General features: G+C 33.8%; 4 protein-coding genes across 9 annotated transcripts; 2 read left to right on the top strand and 2 right to left on the bottom strand.

Annotated features, from left to right (window-relative positions):
* Positions 1 to 157: 157 nt before the first annotated feature.
* LOC141670814 (osmotin-like protein TPM-1) lies at positions 158 to 1,795 on the top strand. Its single transcript, XM_074476821.1, has one exon. The coding sequence runs from the start codon at positions 814 to 816 to the stop codon at positions 1,480 to 1,482; it is 669 nt and encodes a 222-aa protein (XP_074332922.1). The 5' UTR covers positions 158 to 813; the 3' UTR covers positions 1,483 to 1,795.
* A 2,491-nt stretch (positions 1,796 to 4,286) lies between these two features.
* LOC141671071 (salutaridine reductase-like) lies at positions 4,287 to 5,795 on the top strand. Its single transcript, XM_074477162.1, has 5 exons — positions 4,287 to 4,412; positions 4,487 to 4,730; positions 4,807 to 4,884; positions 5,037 to 5,225; positions 5,315 to 5,795. The coding sequence occupies exons 1-5, from the start codon at positions 4,381 to 4,383 to the stop codon at positions 5,690 to 5,692; spliced, it is 921 nt and encodes a 306-aa protein (XP_074333263.1). The 5' UTR covers positions 4,287 to 4,380; the 3' UTR covers positions 5,693 to 5,795.
* A 427-nt stretch (positions 5,796 to 6,222) lies between these two features.
* LOC141672742 (tetraspanin-10) lies at positions 6,223 to 10,245 on the bottom strand. The gene is made up of 11 exons (XM_074479396.1): positions 9,660 to 10,245; positions 9,075 to 9,187; positions 8,908 to 8,962; positions 8,739 to 8,794; positions 8,305 to 8,352; positions 7,691 to 7,739; positions 7,494 to 7,577; positions 7,342 to 7,409; positions 6,943 to 7,068; positions 6,784 to 6,859; positions 6,223 to 6,495 (listed from the first exon to the last, which is right to left on the bottom strand). The coding sequence occupies exons 1-11, from the start codon at positions 9,711 to 9,713 to the stop codon at positions 6,430 to 6,432; spliced, it is 795 nt and encodes a 264-aa protein (XP_074335497.1). The 5' UTR covers positions 9,714 to 10,245; the 3' UTR covers positions 6,223 to 6,429.
* A 3,376-nt stretch (positions 10,246 to 13,621) lies between these two features.
* On the bottom strand, positions 13,622 to 19,364 carry LOC141671069 (uncharacterized). 6 transcript variants are annotated; one of them, XM_074477161.1, is made up of 14 exons: positions 18,982 to 19,364; positions 17,571 to 18,198; positions 17,366 to 17,498; positions 17,166 to 17,280; positions 16,980 to 17,078; positions 16,556 to 16,843; positions 16,372 to 16,479; positions 15,979 to 16,050; positions 15,258 to 15,344; positions 14,760 to 14,831; positions 14,587 to 14,670; positions 14,183 to 14,290; positions 14,012 to 14,080; positions 13,622 to 13,862 (listed from the first exon to the last, which is right to left on the bottom strand). In XM_074477161.1, exons 1-14 carry the CDS (start codon positions 19,186 to 19,188, stop codon positions 13,833 to 13,835), a joined length of 2,100 nt encoding a protein of 699 aa, XP_074333262.1. In that variant the 5' UTR covers positions 19,189 to 19,364; the 3' UTR covers positions 13,622 to 13,832. The 6 variants fall into 6 exon arrangements, 2 of the variants coding, with proteins under 2 accessions (XP_074333262.1, XP_074333261.1); XM_074477160.1 differs by having other exon boundaries at positions 13,622 to 13,820; positions 18,982 to 19,363; XR_012554931.1 differs by having other exon boundaries at positions 13,755 to 13,820; positions 14,183 to 14,244.
* Between the last annotated feature and the right edge of the window lie 271 nt (positions 19,365 to 19,635).

Below are 19,635 nucleotides of genomic sequence, written 5' to 3'. Positions count from 1 at the left end.
AAAATTCAAGAAAATGCAGAGTCTGCAGGTACCAATGGGATATGGGAAAGTAGTATATAATGATTTCCAAATTTTGCATATATTGCTGCTGCAATATATTAGAATCATAGTAAATGTTAACAATGAAGAAACAAGGTTATAGTACGTTAAAAATCCAATATGAATATGTCTAAGACACTTGCTTAAGCAAGGATTTGAAGAAAATTAAGAGATCTCATGGTCTTTTAGTTTACTTTCTTCTTCTAAATCATGTAAGCTTTTACAGAAATCGAAGATAGAGCTACCTTTGTAAGTTACTAATCTTTCTATTTCTACCATTCTACCAGAATGTTATGATCAATATCAACAGCAACTGAGAATCCCTACATGTTGAAAGGAACGCTTGTGAAATGGCGAATAAATCATATCACATTTTCATTTTTCCTTCCTTAAGAATCAGAAGGCAAGTCCTCAAAATTTTGATGTCAGGGAATCTGTCACGTTTACTTATCAGATTATTGTCATTCGGGTTTCTAATAAGTCGATAAAAGATGATTATCTTACCAGAAGCTGTCACATTATGTGCAGGGCATAGCCATGGGAAGAAAACACAGGTTCATGCGCGCACTCCTTTCTATTATCATGATTCTAGATTTAAAAAAATACAGATAACTTCAGTAATCAAGTAACTAATCTTTTTCCAATCCCACTAAGAAAATGAAAACTTTCTAAATTATCTTCACTACTAATGGGAGACTTCCTGTAGGTTGTTTTCAGTCTGGTTTACCACTATATAAATCACTCAACACCTCAAGAAAATTTACAAGCACCAAAATGAGCTACATACCTACCCTTTCACTGATTATCATTTCGACGCTCGTGACTGCAAGAGCAGCCATTTTTGAAATCCGCAACAACTGTCCTTACACCGTGTGGGCTGCTGCCTCTCCAGGTGGAGGTCGTCAACTCAACCGTAATGGTGTATGGTGGTTATACGTCGCTCCTGGCACCAAAATGGCTCGTATTTGGGGTCGTACTGGTTGCAACTTCGATGGTTCTGGTAGAGGCTCGTGCCAGACTGGAGATTGTGGTGGCCTTACCTGCACACATTGGGGCGTACCACCTAATACATTAGCCGAATATGCATTAAACCAATACAACAACCTTGATTTTTTCGACATTTCATTAGTAGATGGCTTTAATATTCCTATGCAATTCGGCCCTACTAATAACGTTGGAGGAGGATGCAGACTACTCCAATGCGCAGCCAACATCAACAGGGAGTGCCCTGGCCCTTTACGAGTTGCTGGCGGGTGTAACAACCCGTGCACAACCTTTAAGGAGGAACGATATTGCTGCAATAACGGACCTTGTGGTCCGACAGGATATTCGAGGTTTTTTAAGGACAGGTGTCCTACTTCTTATAGTTATCCTAAAGATGATGCCTCTAGTACTTTTACTTGTCCTGGTGGTACTAACTATAAAGTTGTGTTCTGTCCTTGAGAACATCCTCATCTTGATGGAAGTGATTCAACAGAATCTCGACGACAGTCTCATCTTCCATCAAGTCAAGTTTGCAGAATGCTATATATGTAATATAATAAAGTACTTGCTATCCTCAGACACTGCCCTAAGCGGTATATACTGGGTACAGATGAATATGATGAATAAAGTACTTGCTATGAAGTTGTTGTGTATCAGTACACCTCAACTTTCATTGTTGTACGCGTTTCTAGTTAATAACTGTTGGTTTGCATGCAAACCATATTACACATGCTTGTAAGTTGTAACTCTGATCTACTGGCTACTGCCACTGTTACATTGTACTATCATGAACTATATATACCTATTTCTTTTCTATGCTTCTGTCAGTAATTAGTTCAGGGATACATGTCGATAATTAGACAATTATATGTTAAGTTTATTGAATGCCCAGTGATTCATAAGTTCTGTATACTTTAGATAGATGTTGTTAGGAGTTGTCTCACATCGTTTGTGGATGGAGCAATTTTCTAGAATATAAGCAACGTGATAACTCCATTAGTATGAGCTCTTTTGGGATGTGCGGTGATTCATAAGTACCGTATACTTTCGGTAGAATGCTGCTACTTAAACTATCTAGTAGAGGAGTTCCAGTAGTCAATATCGCATATTGCATACGGAAGAAGACTGAAGCATGTACTGATACTCAATCATAACAGCAACTGGTGATCAAGGAGACATGAATGTCTTCATATATAAATTTCTGCACATTACAATTAATCCAGAAGAGTCTACTGTAAATATATGTTACACCGTATCATACCGCGACCTTATTACATAGTACGTGTATAGTAGGATTTCTGGTGTGAACACATGGGGCCCATTGTTTCAGGTATCGTGGACATTTAGAGCTGTATAATATGTTACAGAGATGGCTTTTCCTCAACCAAATCTCTAACTTGAACTGCAAGTATATCAGCAAAATATATAAAAACAATTCGTAATATTAATTCTTCAACTCTATTGGCTGTGCAACAGGCAGAGAATTAAGACCACTGGTTGAAAAAACGGTTGTAAATTAAGTGGCTTTCTCATAACTCTTCATTAAAAACCCGGTTTTTTTTATTACGTGCCCATGTATGATAAACGCGAAAATTTATAATTTTAAATTAATTAAATTGGTGGAGTTGTAAAAGCAGGGGTCCACTACTATTATAAAAAATATCAATCACTAAAATTAGACTCCCTCAATCCCTTCCAGGAAGTGTCCGAGATGCATAAAAAGTACTCCCTCCGTCCCTAAAAACGTTTCTTCTTTGTGTTGGACACGTTTGATCGTTAATATCTTTAAATTCGTATTAGTATTAAATATAAAAATTTCATTATATTAAAATACTGGTAAATACGAATCCAACGAAATCACTCGTGACTATGTTTGATATTATAGATTAGACGTAAATTATAGTCAATCGCTTACCGTGAAGTACCGAAAGTCAATATAGGAACATCATTTTGGGACAGAGGGAGTATAGTTTTGTAACTTATTTTTACAATTTTCTTTTTATGAATAAAAGTTGAATGTTCTAATTTTTATCAGAAAAACAAAATTGTAAAAAAAAAATACAGAACTATACTTTATATGCACCTTAAAATGTGTGTCGGACACTCTCGAAAACAATTGAAAGGGACGGAGCGAGTATAAGTTTGTAGGTTTATCGCGTGTCCATGGGCGGAACCAACCAAACAGCAAGTTCTTACATTTTGAATTTCGGAGCTGTTGCATTATCAGTTGTCTATTTGTATCATACTAGAAGCTGTCACATTATGTGCAGGCCCCCGGATGAAAACAAAGGTAACAACAAAGCCACGTAGTAAACTCGTAAGGGCAAATTGAACAGTAATCCAAAGATCCAAATTTGGGGCAGATTATCTCAAATTCCATTTCAACAGTGATGCAAATGGTGATTAAAATTTGGATCAGTGAATAGTAGTGATCCAAATTTGGATCACTTGATTTAATATAAAATAATGATTTTGTTATTTGTAGTTTATGAGATTGATGTTTGATTATTTAATTATATAATTAATAACTGAATATAATTAATAGTTAACAAAATTTATTTTTAAAACAAAAATTTAAAATAATGAGAAAATATAATTTCACTAAAATTTAAAAATAAAAAATAAAAAAAGCATATATTGCACTTAGAGATGCATTAATTGAGTATTCGTGGGAAGAATATACTAATTAATTAGTGTGTATCAATGATATTTTGTATGTTAATTATTGCAATAAATGGTTTTTCGTGAATTAAGTGCACAATTTTAATATTTTTATATGTATTATTTTTTTTTTGATTTAATTGATTTATAAAATATTATATAAATTGTTCATAATGATTAAATGATAAATTTAAGATAAAATTGTTTAATATGATATTTATATATTATTATATGTAAAAAATAATTTGGATCAAATATTTGGATCACACTGTTGGAGTTGGTCAGAAATTTGGATCAATATTTGGATCAGTTGGTGATTCAAATTTGAATTTTTGGATCACAACTGTTGGAGATGGCCTAAGAGCTTGTTGCTCCCTTCGTCCCACTGAATTCTTACACATTTTTTCCTACTTTTTTTTCGTACTTCACACGTATTTTAAGACTGCCTATAAATTATAATTCTATAATTTATTTTTAAAATTTTCTTTTTCTGTATAAAAGTTTAAATATTATATTTTTATTTAAAAAAAACAAAAATTCAAAATTATTTAGGGACCATACTTACGGGAACCTTAAAATGCGTGTCAATCCTCCGTACCCAATATAAAGAATCCAGTGGAACGGAGGGAGTATAATCTATCAAGATTCTGAAAGAAGAAAAACAAAGACCTTAATATTTTGAGCTCATCAAAAACAATGACAGACTGCAGCAATTTGAGCGGAAGAAGGTAATCTACAAAGTTTACAGAAATTTGGTATTAAGATGTGTCATGGTAACTGGTTTTGAATTGCACTCTTGTAGGTGTGCTCTTGTCACAGGAGGGAACAAAGGAATTGGCTTTGAGATATGCAAAAAGCTCGCTGCAAATGACATTAGAGTGATATTAACAGCAAGAAATGAGAAGAATGGAAGAGAAGCTGTTGAAAAACTCAAACTTTCCGGGTTCTCAGATGTTGTTTTTCATCAACTGGATGTTAAAGATCCGGCAAGTATTGCAGCATTAGCAGACTATGTAGAAAGAAATTTCGGAAAACTTGACATTCTGGTAATCATTGTGATATAGAGTAACCTGAATTGCTCGAAAAACCTACTTATATCCAGACATTTTTGTAAAATTTCAGGTGAATAATGCAGCAGCTCTTGGACAAGTTATTGCAAACCCTCAAGCATTTAGATCCTTTAAAGATGGAGCAGCATTTGTAAGTAGACTTAATTATCTAGTAACAGCTAAAAAATAGATTTCAGGTACAATCTGCAGTATATTTCAACTAAAAAGATTATCTGACAACTTCTATAGTTTTAAAAAGTCGCAACACAAACAGGAGTAACCAAATTTATTGTCTTACTCCAGAACCAGGTGCTCGATGAGAATGCACATCTATTAGAAGGGATTCTCGAAGAGAACTATGAACTGGCAGAAGATTGTCTCCGAACAAACTACTATGGAGCAAAAGCGGTGACTACTGAGCTGCTACCATTTCTTCAACTCTCCCATTCAGCAAGAATTGTGAATGTGACATCAGTATATGGCAAACTAATGGTAACACTATAATTTCTATACATATTCTAGATTTATTACCTACAAAAAGAAAGAAGCTATGCTACATCATAACTTCTTTTTTGTATCAGTGGATATACAATGAGAAGGTGAAAGCAGAGTTGAATGATGTGGAGAGTTTAACAGAGGAGAAAATTGATAAGATTGTAGAGTGGTTTCTGAAGGACTACAAGGAGAACAACTTAAAGGCTAATGGTTGGCCTATTACAGTGTCAGCTTATAAAATATCAAAAGCAGCCATCAATGCCTATACTAGACTGCTAGCCAGAAAATACCCCAGTATTCGTATAAATTGTGTCCATCCGGGCTATTGCCAGACAGATATAACAAGTGAAACAGGACCCTCTACTGCTGAGGAAGGTGCTAGAGGTCCTGCAATGGCGGCACTCTTGCCAGATGATGGTCCTTCCGGCATCTACTTCTCTGAGATGCAACCATCAACCTTCTAGTACCCAAATTATGCTGCTTATATAATAACTGTTAAATCTTTTGTTATCTTTCTTAAAACCTTCATTACAATCTCTTTTAATATGTATTCGTGTTTTAATATTAGAGTGGTGTTGGGTTGCCCTACCTCACCGTGCGAGGTTTTTAAGTACTAGTAAACAAGTCTGTATCCTGGAAACATATTGTACAATAATAGTCCCAAATACTTATAGCTTTTCTAAGAAAGAAACGATAAATATATGTTTAGTATAACTTCACAACTAACATTATAACAAGTTGACAAAATACTGAGAACTACTTAAATAAATTAAGAGCTAGGGGGCAAGCAATTTTCTATCGAGAAAACTAACAATTTATGTTAAAATATTTGTAAGGGATAAAATTTGGTATTATATTTAAAACTTCCAAATCCTCTTCTATAGGCTATGATTCAGCAATTACAAATGTAAGCTAGTAGAAATACGGTAAGATGCAGCTAGTTTCAAGTTTGACTTTGTATTGCAAAGGAATTGTACTCAACAATTAAGACCCAGGACCAAAAATATCGAAAGAAACATTGTCAGAGAGAGAACTTTTGTACAAACCCCTGACTTGAACATGAAAATAAATAATATCACCTATTTTTCTATAGGAAGCTACAAAACAGGTACTGGCAGTGACTGGTATAATTAGAAGTTTGATAGGAGGCAAGAGTAAGGTTTACTTTTCCTCCGGAAATTTCTCGGCAGAGCAACCCTAATTAAACTTTTGAGCGGCTTCTTGAAGCATTTCGTCTGGCACAACATCCGACGAAGTAGATTATAGACTGACACCACAAAATAATTCAAGTCAGAAAAGAAAAATAAAAAGAAAAATGCATAATGTTGGGACACTACACTTGAAAGCTATTGCAACAGTTAAGTGTGTATATCATAAATATCTAGCCAGTAGAAGACTCTTAAACATAGCTACAACTCATTGTCTACCCTACAAATCTTAGACCCAAACTGGAGAATTCACCAATCGACCACTTTACCCGGTTAAAACTTGTTTACTTCTCTCTAATAGTTATCTATTAGAAAATGCATGAATGTAATAAAAATGAGAGCGTTACCAGGACAGCAAAAAGAATCAAGTTGAAGATGGCAACCACCCTCCATTCTGTTTTCATGTATTGTGCAACTCCAGCCCTGATGCACATAAGAAAGCAAGTTAAGGTATAACATATTATTACTAAGAGAAGGCACACTCGATCATACACGAATATACGTACTTGCAAGAATCACAATTGTAGCATCTGACGTTCTTGGTATTTTTGTAAAGTTTGCAGTCCTTGTCAGCACTTATTGGATGAAAACTCAAGTCATAGTAGGAAGCATTCACAGCAGGATAACCACACCTAAGAAATTTGTAAACTCATAATTATAAATGAAAGTCTGAGATAAAGATATTTTGCATCATTCAATGCAATTTGAACTACAAGGTAAACTGTATGAGACAGTTACTAAAGAAAGCCTTTCTAAAATAGAATTTAGTGCCCAAGGAATGCACAAGTACTCCTCTCTAGCTATGAAAGGGAACTCAGGAAACATACTCAAAGCAGCAACCTTACTCTATGTCCAGGAGAAACAATTCTAAAAAATGGAAAATTTGAATATGAAGAATAACTTACTTGGATGGTGGCCGACAGCAACCAGCTTCAATTGGAGTTAATTTCGCTAATTTATATTGCTTTAAAGTCTACAGAAAACAAGTAATGATCATGATTTACTGAAAAGTATAGACGAAGCTAAAGTCATAAAAACTTAAACTTCACAATTGAACCTTATATTTTTTTGACAAGTTATTGCAGTCATCAGCTTTCACGAGACAACTCTTCAGTTTCTTCCAGTTATGTGTGCTGTTCAACTGACACATATACCCAAGTAAACAACAATAGATGTTTAACTTTTTATTGCTGATAAGTGATAAGAACTGTCCTAAAAGTTTCAGTTTGATTGTAATGTCTGAGTGCAGCTTACCTCTTTCAAAAACCACGAACTGTAATCTCGAAGTTCATACTCCTTGTACCTAAGGCATAAAGCCATCACAGCCAATAATCAAATATTTACCCCGACAACTGAAGAAATATTGACGAGCTTTGAATTGATATTTTTTTCGTTTTTCAAGCTGTTTTTACTCTTCAATATTTGAAGTATGCTCTTGGGAAAAAAAGGCTACTCATAATTTTTTAAATATGTTCTTAAGGAGCACAAACAGACTCAAATAACAGCATGGAGATCATGAAATCTTGAAAGACCTAAGATAGAATAATTCTTCTAAAAATAGCTTAAAGGATGATGTTTAAAATTTGAGTGGAAATTTATATCGTTAACTTAAGTTTTATACTCAATATAGATTAATAAGTTTTTGGTGCTTGTTTTGTTATTGTACAGTAACATTTTGTTTCAGCCTTTGTGAAGATTTGATAAATACTAGGCAGGTACTGTACGACTTATTAAATCTAATAGGCCTCTCACCGTCATTTAATGTTCCTCAAACGCTTTTAGTGAACAAGAAAAACCATTAACTTGCTAAACTGAGAAGTAAATATTTTTGGGCAAAATGCGAAAGTACATACTATGCATTAACTTACTTCAAACCATTTACAGTATGTCCAGAGCCATTATTTGTTATAATAAACCTGAAACATTTAAAAAATATTAGTCAGACAATTCATCACATGACCTGCAATAAGAATAATTAAAACTTTAGTTTTGTGATTAATTCGGTGGCAGACATCTATTTAGAGCTGATAAGTTATTCTACATTGTCCCTACAGAACTCAAACACTTAAATAAGGTGAAGATGGAAAATTCATAAGAGCGTAGACAATGGAAGGTTAAAGTCAGTTCATCAAAAAAGGTGCATTTTTTCTTTAAATTCAACACAGGAATGGTAAATTCTAGAATATATACCTTGATTTCTTTCAGCTTAATATAGACAATAACTACTATTACTGAAAGAAAAAAAAATTACGGCAGAATTAATTTAAACAGTACTGAAGAAGATGAAATGAGCATCACATACGCTAAGACCGTGAAAACCAGAATGGCAACCAAAACGAGAAAGAGCATGACCAAGTACTGCAATAAATAAAGTCAAGGACAACCGAAGCTAAAGAGATACTGAGAAACAAAGATTGACAACAGCATAAAATGAAATCCTTTTATGCAAAACAAATAAATTACAAGGATACAATCCATAATAATATGGAGTTCTTCTTCCAGGCACCCAAGAAGCCAATAATAGATCTGAAACCAAATCAGAAACAGTAAATTAGTTGTAAAAACCTAGAGTGAAATCATTAACTAATTAAAAAGTCATGGAACGAGAAATAAGTTGAAGGCAGACACAAAAGCTTACATCAAAAAGATTACTCCGCCAAGGCCTAGAACAGGAAGGGTGAGAGACTTCCGGCAGCTATCATGATGCATACTCATCCACACCCCAAAACCCAAGACACCTACAGCTAATAGCTACATATAGTATAACATTAGTGTAAGCGTAACTGCATTAGTCCACAACCATCAAGAACAACGCAATATACTTTCTTGCCATTTTTTCCGAAAATTAAGTGCATCTCTCTTAGCACTATCATGAATTCTCCATTAGTAACACACCTAAATGGAACATATAAAACAAACTAGATTTGAATCAACCTCCTAAACCGCCCACTTAAAATATGCTAAAAGATTACACTTTTAACTAAATTTGACAACTTTTAGAATTAAACTAAAAACCCCCATTAAAAGAAATACTTAGCATCATAAAATCAATATATAAGTACCAACATAGAATCATAACATAAGAATCAAGATTATAGTACTATTTCACAAATGTTGCCAAGAAACACACTTATGACTGTGTGTAAACAGTGTTAATTAACAATAAAACAGTTGAACAATAAAATGAGCAAGTAAGTTACAAATTAAATAGATATAAATTTACCAATGTTAGAAAGTTGATCCATCTGATTATAAATGTGCTTGTTCCTGTACTCATTCTCTCTCTCTCTCTCTCTAAGTCTCTCTTAGTATATATTGTGGGGGTGTATCTCTCTCTGTAAATCTCTCTCTGAGTCTCTCTCTCTCTGAATCTCTCTCTCTCCGAGTCTCTCTGAGTATTTATTGTGGGTGTATATCTCTTTCTCTTAATCTCTCTCTCTCTGTGTCTGAGTCTCTCTGAGTATATATTGTGTGTGTATCTCTCTCTGAGTGTCTCTCTCTCAATCTCTCTCTCCGAGTCTCTCTGAGTATTTATTGTGGGTGTATATCTCTTTCTCTTAATCTCTCTCTCTGAGTCTCTCTGAGTATATATTGTATATAAAATCTCTCCCTCTCTCTCTCTCTTGGGTGTGAAGAAGAGGTGAAGTGGGAGGCAGCTGTTAATGAAGTTTGGAAGGAAAGAGAAGGGCAAGAATGGCAGAGAAAAAGAGGTAGAGTGAAGATGATGAGGGCATTTTGGGAAACAAGAAAAGTGGGGGGCACATGGTTCATGCTCCAGATGAGATTTATTACCATCAAACACGACACGACAAAGAGAGAAGAAGGATTTAAGGAAATTGTAGTGTACAAGTACAAGCTTTAAAAATGTACTTGCATGTTTTTTTATTTTAAATTTTAGAGTTGTCTTTAAGATAAAATTTATTACTCCTCTGTTCCATTTTAATAGTCGTTTTACTTTTCGGCAATCATTTTTAAGTGTTTTGATCGCATAATTAAAATAATAATTTTAAAACTCAGTGTGCACCCGAAAGGTAGCGGTGCAGGTTAACTGCGAAAAAAAACATCTGAATAAAAGTATGTAACTTAAACTTTTATTTTAAAAAATAATAATAATTTTTACTATGCGATCAATGTATCTTGAGATGTATGCGAAAAAGTTAAGAGACAACTAAAATAAAACAGAGGGAGTATTGTTTTGTAATATGTTGCTTAAGTTTTATCTAAATGGTTTTATACTAAGAAGTAATTTGTCAAATTTTGATTGGTCTTTCGGTTATAAATATTGATGGGCCCCTTGTATTCTCACCAATTTCATCAATAAAAATATTCCAAATTCATAAAAATTAGTATTTAATGCGTGCTCATGGCCACATACTAGATAAACATTTATCTAAATAAATGCATCATTTTTAAAAATAATTCTTGCAAAATCGATATTTGTTTCAGATACATTTTAATTTATAGTTATACTCGAAACAAGATATTATCGCTTATAAATTTAAGTTGATATTTTAGAACTGCTTGTTATCTATCATGATATCGTTTTATCAACACAAATTTGATATTTCAAAATTTTGCATTATTTATCGTGTATAAATTATGTAGTTCTAAATATATTTTATTATCGATGTCGAATACAGTTATTAAATAATATTAAATTATTTTTATCATTTTTTCCGTGAAAAGAAACTAGACAAAAATGGTAGTTAAGATATTTGTTGCATTATAACAAATGATCTATTGTGTCTTTCTAAAAACACGTCTTTTTGTTAGCTTTATGTTGTTACAAACTTTGTGAAGATGTTTGTTAAGGATCTTTGTCGGATTATAATATTTGAAATATTTATATAATAATAGCTTGAATTTACAAGTATGCCCTTAGACCTTAGTGCAAGAAATACACAAATAAAATGTGAAGAAACGATGTTGGACACAATTGAGTTTTCTCAATCTTAACGGTAAAGCAGGAGAGACCTAATGAAATTGCGGCTCTCAATTTTGATTTTTGTTCACATTTTTCGAGATTTTTTTCGAGATTTTACGCCTTACTCCCGAGTTTTAAAAAGAATGGAAAGGAAGTGGAGGGTAAGTAAAGTTGTTTCACTTCCCTCCGTAATCATGCTCCCGAGTTTTTAAAAAGAGCGAAAGCAAGTATTATTGAATGCAAATTTAACAATCTTTCACTCCAAAACTTTCCCTCAAAAAATGGGATGAAAGTACTTTACCTTCTAATCATTTACTTCCTTCTCATTAAAAAACTCGGGAGCAAGCCGTTAGTTTTTGTCATTTCTCCGAATGTATATTGCTTTGGCCGATTCTCTCGTGACGATGTAGTTCTCGTTACTTGGTTGACACGTCTTGATTTTCAAATATGTGAAGAGTGTGATGACATAGCTCGATTTTCGTCCATCTCCGTAATTTGTTAGAGTAGATACTTCTTCTAAATATAGTTATTCAAAAAACTACTTCAACTATCTCGTCCATTTATATATAGTTTTTTTTATACTCGGCACGAATTTTAAAATGAATATAAAGTATACCTCCATAATTATTTTTGATTTTTTAATAAAATTTAAACAACAAATTTTTATTCAGAAGAAAAAACAAATAAAAATTATTTACGAAAATATACTTTAGAGGAGTATTAAAATACGTGTTGAACTCTCACCCTCAAATGTATACAATCTAAGGGAACATAGGGAGTATATGTTAACAAATATATTTGATCAAAATCACGATTCTAATAATTTCCGATTTTATCGATTTATCATGGTGACTGATTCGAGTTTGAAAAAGATTAATTGTTATGAATTCTCCAATTAGTACTAAATTGTCATCAACATCGACGATTAATCGACGATCAGTTCCGATTACCAATTTTTGTGACATCGATCAAAACTAACAAATAACAATATCCACCCTAACTTAAATTTTCAAATTAGCTTTCAATGTGTGTGCCAACAAATGTCTACATAGTTTTCAGATATTAAAAGTCTTCAATGCCGCTACTGCCTACCAATAATATTAAAAATCGATCTATCAACTCTTCAATGTGAAGGGCGACAACCTGTGATATTATTGCTCGACAACAAATGTGTTTCTATTAATTTACCTACAAAATTAATTACACATATTCATAGTTCAATACCAACTCAGTGCTGTATTGTAGTTGGAAGAAAATTACAATTATGGGAACAAAATAGTATTGAAATAAGACAGAGAACAAAGAGAAGGCTGAAATGAAGAACAAATATCGCAACAATAAGCTGTAAGACTCAATATTGTTAAGTAACCGGTCGCACTAAAATCTTAAGGTTGTAGAGGAAGGCCCGAACAGGATCTTATACTCTTTAACAATCCCCTCAATTGTACGATACTTTTCGCTACGATTGACAATGACAAATGCAACCCATACTCAAAAGTGCGGTGCACAGAAAGGCTTATCTAACAGGAAAAGGACTGACCACTACTACGCGTAATCATTCTCAGATCGAGAAGGTAAAGATAAGCGCATTTGCCGCACAAAAGCTTGAGTTTTGTTCACAGCTAAGAGTCTGGCAAAATCAAACTTTCGATTCACTCGTGGGATCCGGTCGGTTCAGGGGTGACCACTATGTCTCCTCTCTTCTCAACTTTCCAATACCAATATCAACAAACAATATTTAAATTAAATAAATGGGGGTGAGAGGACTCGCACCCGAGTCCCTCCCTAAACCGAGCTTTGATACCATGTTAAGTAACAACGCATCTAAAACCTTAAGGTGGTAGAGAAAGACCCCAACATCATCTTATACTTTTTAACAAATATAACACAGTGAAACATTGGTTCATCCTATCACCTGCAAAATGCAAATAGAAGACGAGTTCCTGGAAGTACGAAATGCATTACGCTTGCTAGTTGATAGCATTAGAACAAGAAAATGTAATGTTTATTGCATTTTGTTGTCACGTGTCTGTAGAATGCACTGAATAGATGATGACATGGAATACTTTTCCGAATTCTAAACCTTTCGAAGATGACAAACCCCAGCACTCAATCAATTTTAGCTACAGTGTGTAGGTGCATAACCAACAGTCATGTTTTAGTGTATTTCTGCGGAAGAGCGCCAATATATGGCAGAGTGCAACACATTAGCAAACATGGAGGGCTGAACTTTACTAAATTTTTGAAGTTTTAAAGGAACATGGAGCAAAGATGAAACATTTAAATTCCATCAAAAGAATGATTCTATTATCTTCTATGTTCTATATATAAATTATAAGTAACAACGGCTAACAACAATCAACTAACTATTTAAGAAATTACTCAGCTCTGTAGCCTGTTGGTACACGTCAAAATTGCAGACTTTATGTCTTCTTTGCCCAATGATGTTTCCACTATCACCTGTAAATAAGATTACATTTGTTGCAACTTATCTTGTTTGCTCTTGAAAAAATAAAATATTTCAATGAATTATGATTCTATAAAAATCAAATAGCTGGAATTCATGTAAGTCAAATATGTCAACAATGGACATCTCCGATGAAGCTCAATTTAATAACTTAAAAAATATAATAATGGATACATATATATACCTCTTGTACTCTATTTCCTGCTCGAGCAAGCAACTTGTATTGATTCTCAAACATGGACGCCATATAAACCTGAAATATATTTGTCTATATTCTAATTTGAAATTTTAAAAGAAATTAAACTTAATGACGTAATCGAATTTTGTTATTTTGATGGAGTAGTAGGATAAATACCTGAAATGTTGGGGTGAAATCAGGGCTTAAAAAAAATCGACCTCTTGATACAGAGTTAATCCCTTCAAATTGATGTAGTTCTTTTAGAAGTTTTTCGATGTCAGTCCACTGTCCATATTTTTTTAGTATTCTTATTATCAGTGAACACAACAGTACAAAAGTGTATGGTAAAACTTAGTACTTTATCATCTCATTATAATAGGACAAAAAAAAACATTGAAAGAAGTATAAAAAGTGTATGGTGAAACTTAGTAGTTCGTCATCTCATTATTATACAACAAGAAATTTTAAATTTAAAAAAATTTAACATGCATGTAACAAGCGCAGATGTTATCCAATTGGTGATGCATTGTTGCACCCAACATGCAACTAAAGGAGAAAATGCATAAAAGTGAACCAAGTACCTCAGTATCTGCTTCTGATGTTGCTAATACCCTGTTCTGCGAAACATGATCTACAGCCTCCAAGGTCTCAGTCAATGGATCTGGCTTCAAAATGATAGACAAGTATAAGTCCTTGAATAGTAATTCAGTTTATTGCCAAGTGAATTTCCTAAAAGTTGTCACGGTAAGATTACCACTACTTCCTTCAACGATAAAAATATTCGTTCAAGTGAAAAGTCTAGTTGGTGAACTTTGGCTTCCACAATCTGCAAGTAAAAAAAAAACTTATAAACATGGATTAAGTTTCACAAAATACCCGGTCCTGAAAAGGATTAGAGACTTGCAATTAAGAGTATCAAACATTGTTTAGAGAAAATAATTAGAAATTGATTAATTTTCAATTTATATTAGTCAATTTCAATAATGTCGATAATGATGGATGATATTAGTAACAAAATAATATCATATACATCTAATCCAAGAAAAGTAATGAGTTGTCATTAACTAACAAATTACATATACATAGCACAAGCATACTTTGGCAAGTCCTATTACCTTACCTCAACCAACCTGCAGCCACATTGAACAATTTTCTGGATCGTGCAAAGGCCGTATGTATATTCTAGGATATTTAAAAAATTTAAAATTTTAAAATTATCTACTAGATTTTGAAAGCACGCGCAAATGAATACCTGGCCAATTTTGAAACACGAAGTTGGATTTACTGTGACATCCCATGAAACTTCTGTCTGGTGAATCATTGCAGGAACTCCTTCAACCTACATTAGAATGCTTGTATCAGACATGGTTGCAATAAGCTTATTATTGATGATCATCCCAAAGTATAAAATTTATTGCAATGTATATCTCAAGTGACTATCAAAGTAATGCAGAAAAGAGGTGTATAGCTGATGGATCCTATCACAATTTATAATGAATTCCGAGTATCTAGATAAACAAATAACCATTACCACGAATGATTACTAAGAGAAAGAAAACTTAATATCCAACATGCTAATCTAATCCTAAAAGGTTGTCGTAATGAATTTCACAGAACTGCAAAAACAACACCACAAGTTTTTTTTTATCCAGAATTTCACATAGTGCAAGAAACAAAAGAGTCTGAAATAGAAAGTAGATCCTACAGTAACCTTTGTTTTCTTTTCTTTATTGTCTCTAGTCATATTTTTGTTCTTGTCTTTGCTTCTTTCATGTAATATTGCCTCCGGGTATATCCGGGAAAATTTAATGAATCATTTTGATAATCTAAAAAGAAAAATAGTACCAGACCAATTCCTTCGATTAGTTTTTGAAAAAAAAATTCACTGAACTTGAAAAAGCACAGAGCTGACAATGTTAATACTCCTACGTTTAGAATATACCAAACATAAAAGCAGATTTTATGTGCAGTACCTCAACAAATATACCAAAGTATGTCATCTTTGTTATGCAGCATTTCACTACTTCTCCAATGCTCAGCCTAGCCTGAATTGAACAATATTATACAAGTTAGGAAATAACTTTTCATCACTAAAAATAAATAAGCACCAAGTAATTACAAACCAGAACAAAGAAAAAATAAAAATTATACTTGCGGATTCAAAACAGAGTTCCACTGCAAAAATATTGGAAGAATAGCTTCTAAAAGTTACAGGCAAAAGAAAGTCGTTGAGCAGGAATCTCAATTCTCATATTACAGTTTCCTAGAGGTTCAAGTTTTATTAAAGATGATGAAACCACTAATTGTAACATATACACAACCCAAAAATATCAAGCATTAGGCTATATAGTAGAATATTATCTTACCATGAGGTCTCTCTTTTTTTCAATTGATTCTTCCTTTTCCTTCGGTTTCATGGAAAATATTAACCTTCTTGATTCTCTGTCTGCAAATACTACATAAACTTTGAACATCTGTAAAAATAAGCAATGTTTAATATTAACGGAATATATTGCTTATGATTTTAGGAATAAATGAAGACAAACAGACCTTGTCAAGAAGGGATGTCAAAAATTTAAGCTTCATGTCATCATATATTGTAAGCAGTTCTTCAAGCTCCATATTGCTAGTAATTTCTTGATCAAAATGTATGTCTAGACTTGAATACAGAGCTGTAGCCTTGCCTGTATCTTCAGAGCTTCCAAGAATGCTTAGACTTTGCTTGTACATAGTTGGATCCAAGCCTTTATATCTCAACCAAGTCTCAAAGGCAAAGTACTTGTGCTTAGGTGCAAGATTTCTATACGGTAAAAATCCAATCAAAGAGCGGAAAGACACCTGCAAAAGACATAAAAATGTTTAAGAAGGGAAAGAGAAACATATACATATATATATATAAAAGGGCATAGGACTAGATTTAAACTGTCCTTGTAACCATAACAATTGTGGTAAACTATGTCCAAAGGTTACATACAACAAATCCCCGGGTACTAGCGCTTATCAATTCCACTTCATCTCTCTGTCCAGTCTCCACCAGATCTTCGGCTATTGTCCAGTCTATATCTTCAAGTTCCTACATATGTTTCGTGTTTGGTCTCAACCATTACTTATTGGTTAATTAAAGTTAGTAAATAGATTAAAAGGTTGATGTGAAACATACATTGATAGGTGATGACGTAGGGAAGTCCTCAAGCTCAGCACTGTCAAAATTTGTATGTTTTTTAACTAGCTTCTCGTGACCTAGAACGTTTAAGGTGGTTTCAGATTGAACTAATCTGAAAAACCATTAGTCGGTGAGTGATGAAGGCATAACTTATTAAAAACTAATAAACAAATTATAGAGATTGCACCCTAGAATACCTAGTCGGTTTATGCAGTGTAGATTCCTCTGACATGTTGCTGCTAGCATTTGTTAGTTTTGCCTCAGATTCTTCAATACTAGGATAAGCTTTTAAAGAGGGCCCTAAACCATTTTGTTGAAGAGGCTGTAATCCTTGGAAAAATTAGAGGAAGGCGTCAATATCTTAAAAACTCAACACAGTCCATATGCAATAAAGCTCTTTACCTTTTAGAGAGTCATTGTATTGGCTGTAATCACCTACTACCGAAACATCTTCAACAGAGGTTGATACATCACGATCCTCACTAGATTTTTGTTCATGGTGAATATCTAACAGCTCAGACTTCACGTTCAATTTCACATTGTTTGATTTTGAAGCAGAAAATGATTCAATTTTTCTGCTGTTCCTCTCGAAATTACTAGTAGCTACTGCACTAGCATTGACAAAATATGCATGTTTACCATGATCTGTGGAAGTAACAGGCTCAGCATTCGTTATCAAGGTAAAATCACTAAACCTCTTCTTTGCCTTCACTTTCCCCATAGTTAACGACAAATTTGGTTGAATCTTAAATTTCAACAGATTGTCAGTCCCATTACCATCTTCCAACAATGCAGATGGTTTCCGCAGTATAACATGAGGAACACTACCTCTAGTACTATCCACAACGTTCAGAATTGGTAGGCTTGGTTTTTTAATGCTAGATAAGCTTGGCGTATCATCAAATTCAAATTTAACACTTTTCTTGGAAACTACATCCCTATTATAACTTAAATCTTTATTACTCGTCTTGTATAACAATTTCTCAATTCCTAAATTAGATATTTCTCGGTTTGAATTTCTGCCAATTATCTGAAAAAAATAAACATCACAACAAATTAAAAATAAACTGTTCATATTAAACACAAAAACACACTAACAAATCATAACATTCACACACACATGCAAACTAACAAAACAACACACAGTACATATATTCATGTTACTCAGTCTCACACATAACCGCACTAACAAATTATCTCTCTCTCCCTCCCTCTATCCCCCTTGACCACACACACATTCAAACAGATTGTCACTCTCCCTGTCATTCTCACACACACACAAAATCAAACAAGTTACTCTCTCTCTCTCTCCGATTCTCGGTCTCTCTTTCACAAACACACACAACCAAATAAATTGTCACTCCCTCCCTCTCTCTGCCTCTCTCTCCCCCTCCCTCTCTCTGTCTCTCCCTCCCTCTCTATGTCTCTCTCTCACACAAAATCAAACAAGTTATCTCTCTCTCTCTTGCACACACAGGCACACAACCAAATAAACTGTCACTCTCTCCGTCTCTCTCTCCCTCCCTCCCTCTCTATGTCTCTCTCTCACTCAAAATCAAACAAGTTATCTCTCTCTCTCTTGCACACACACACAACCAAATAAACTGTCACTCCCTCTCTCTGTCTCTCTCTCCCTCCCTCTTTCTGTCTCTGTCTCTCTCTGATTCTCTCTCTCTCACACATACAAAAAACCAAATAAATTATCACTCACTCTCTCTCTCAATCTCTCTCTCTATCTCTCTCTCTCTCACACACACATTAACAATTCATCTCACTACACACACACAACAGTAAAGGGAGAGAAAAAAGCTACCTCAGAGAGACTAACTTTAGTGCCACCACCAAAAACCTTCCCAACCTTAAACCCCAATCCACCCTCCTCATCTTCACCTTCATCTTTACAAGCAAAGATCCCAACTTTCTTGAATTTCCCACAAAAAGAAACCTTTTTTAATCTTTTTGGGCTTGAAAATGAAGGAAACAACAACCCAATTGTGGGTTTAAATGAAAAAGCTTCCATCTTTTACAAACCAAAACTAAACTCATCAGTGGGGTTTAGCTAGACAGACCATAGAGATTAAAAGATTTAATTTTGCAAAAAAAAAATCAAGATTTTGTGCAGAAAAGCTTGTGAATGTAGTGATGAAAATGGAGGGAGGGGATTTTTGGGGTCTAATTATCCGTTTGCAAATATCAAGAAAATAAATTGAAATTTTGGGCTCTTTTGTTTTGCTTTTCTTTACAAGATCAAAAATGAAACTAAAAACTGGCCCAAAATGGGCTGATCAGAAATATTCAAATTTTTCTGAAATTGGACCGGCCCAGACCAGTTTTAATTTATGCTCAATAAAGCTGCACCAGATTTTAAATGAATAGTTTGCTCACTTTACCCGGAAAGGGCCGTAAATGTGTTAGGTTGGGTCGTTTTGGCCCTTTTAACGACTCAATCCATTTTATACGAGTTACA

The sequence above is a fragment of the Apium graveolens genome, chromosome 7, assembly GCF_009905375.1.
Source record: "Apium graveolens cultivar Ventura chromosome 7, ASM990537v1, whole genome shotgun sequence".
NCBI lineage: Eukaryota > Viridiplantae > Streptophyta > Magnoliopsida > Apiales > Apiaceae > Apium > Apium graveolens.
This window is presented reverse-complemented; position numbering and strand designations above follow the sequence as displayed.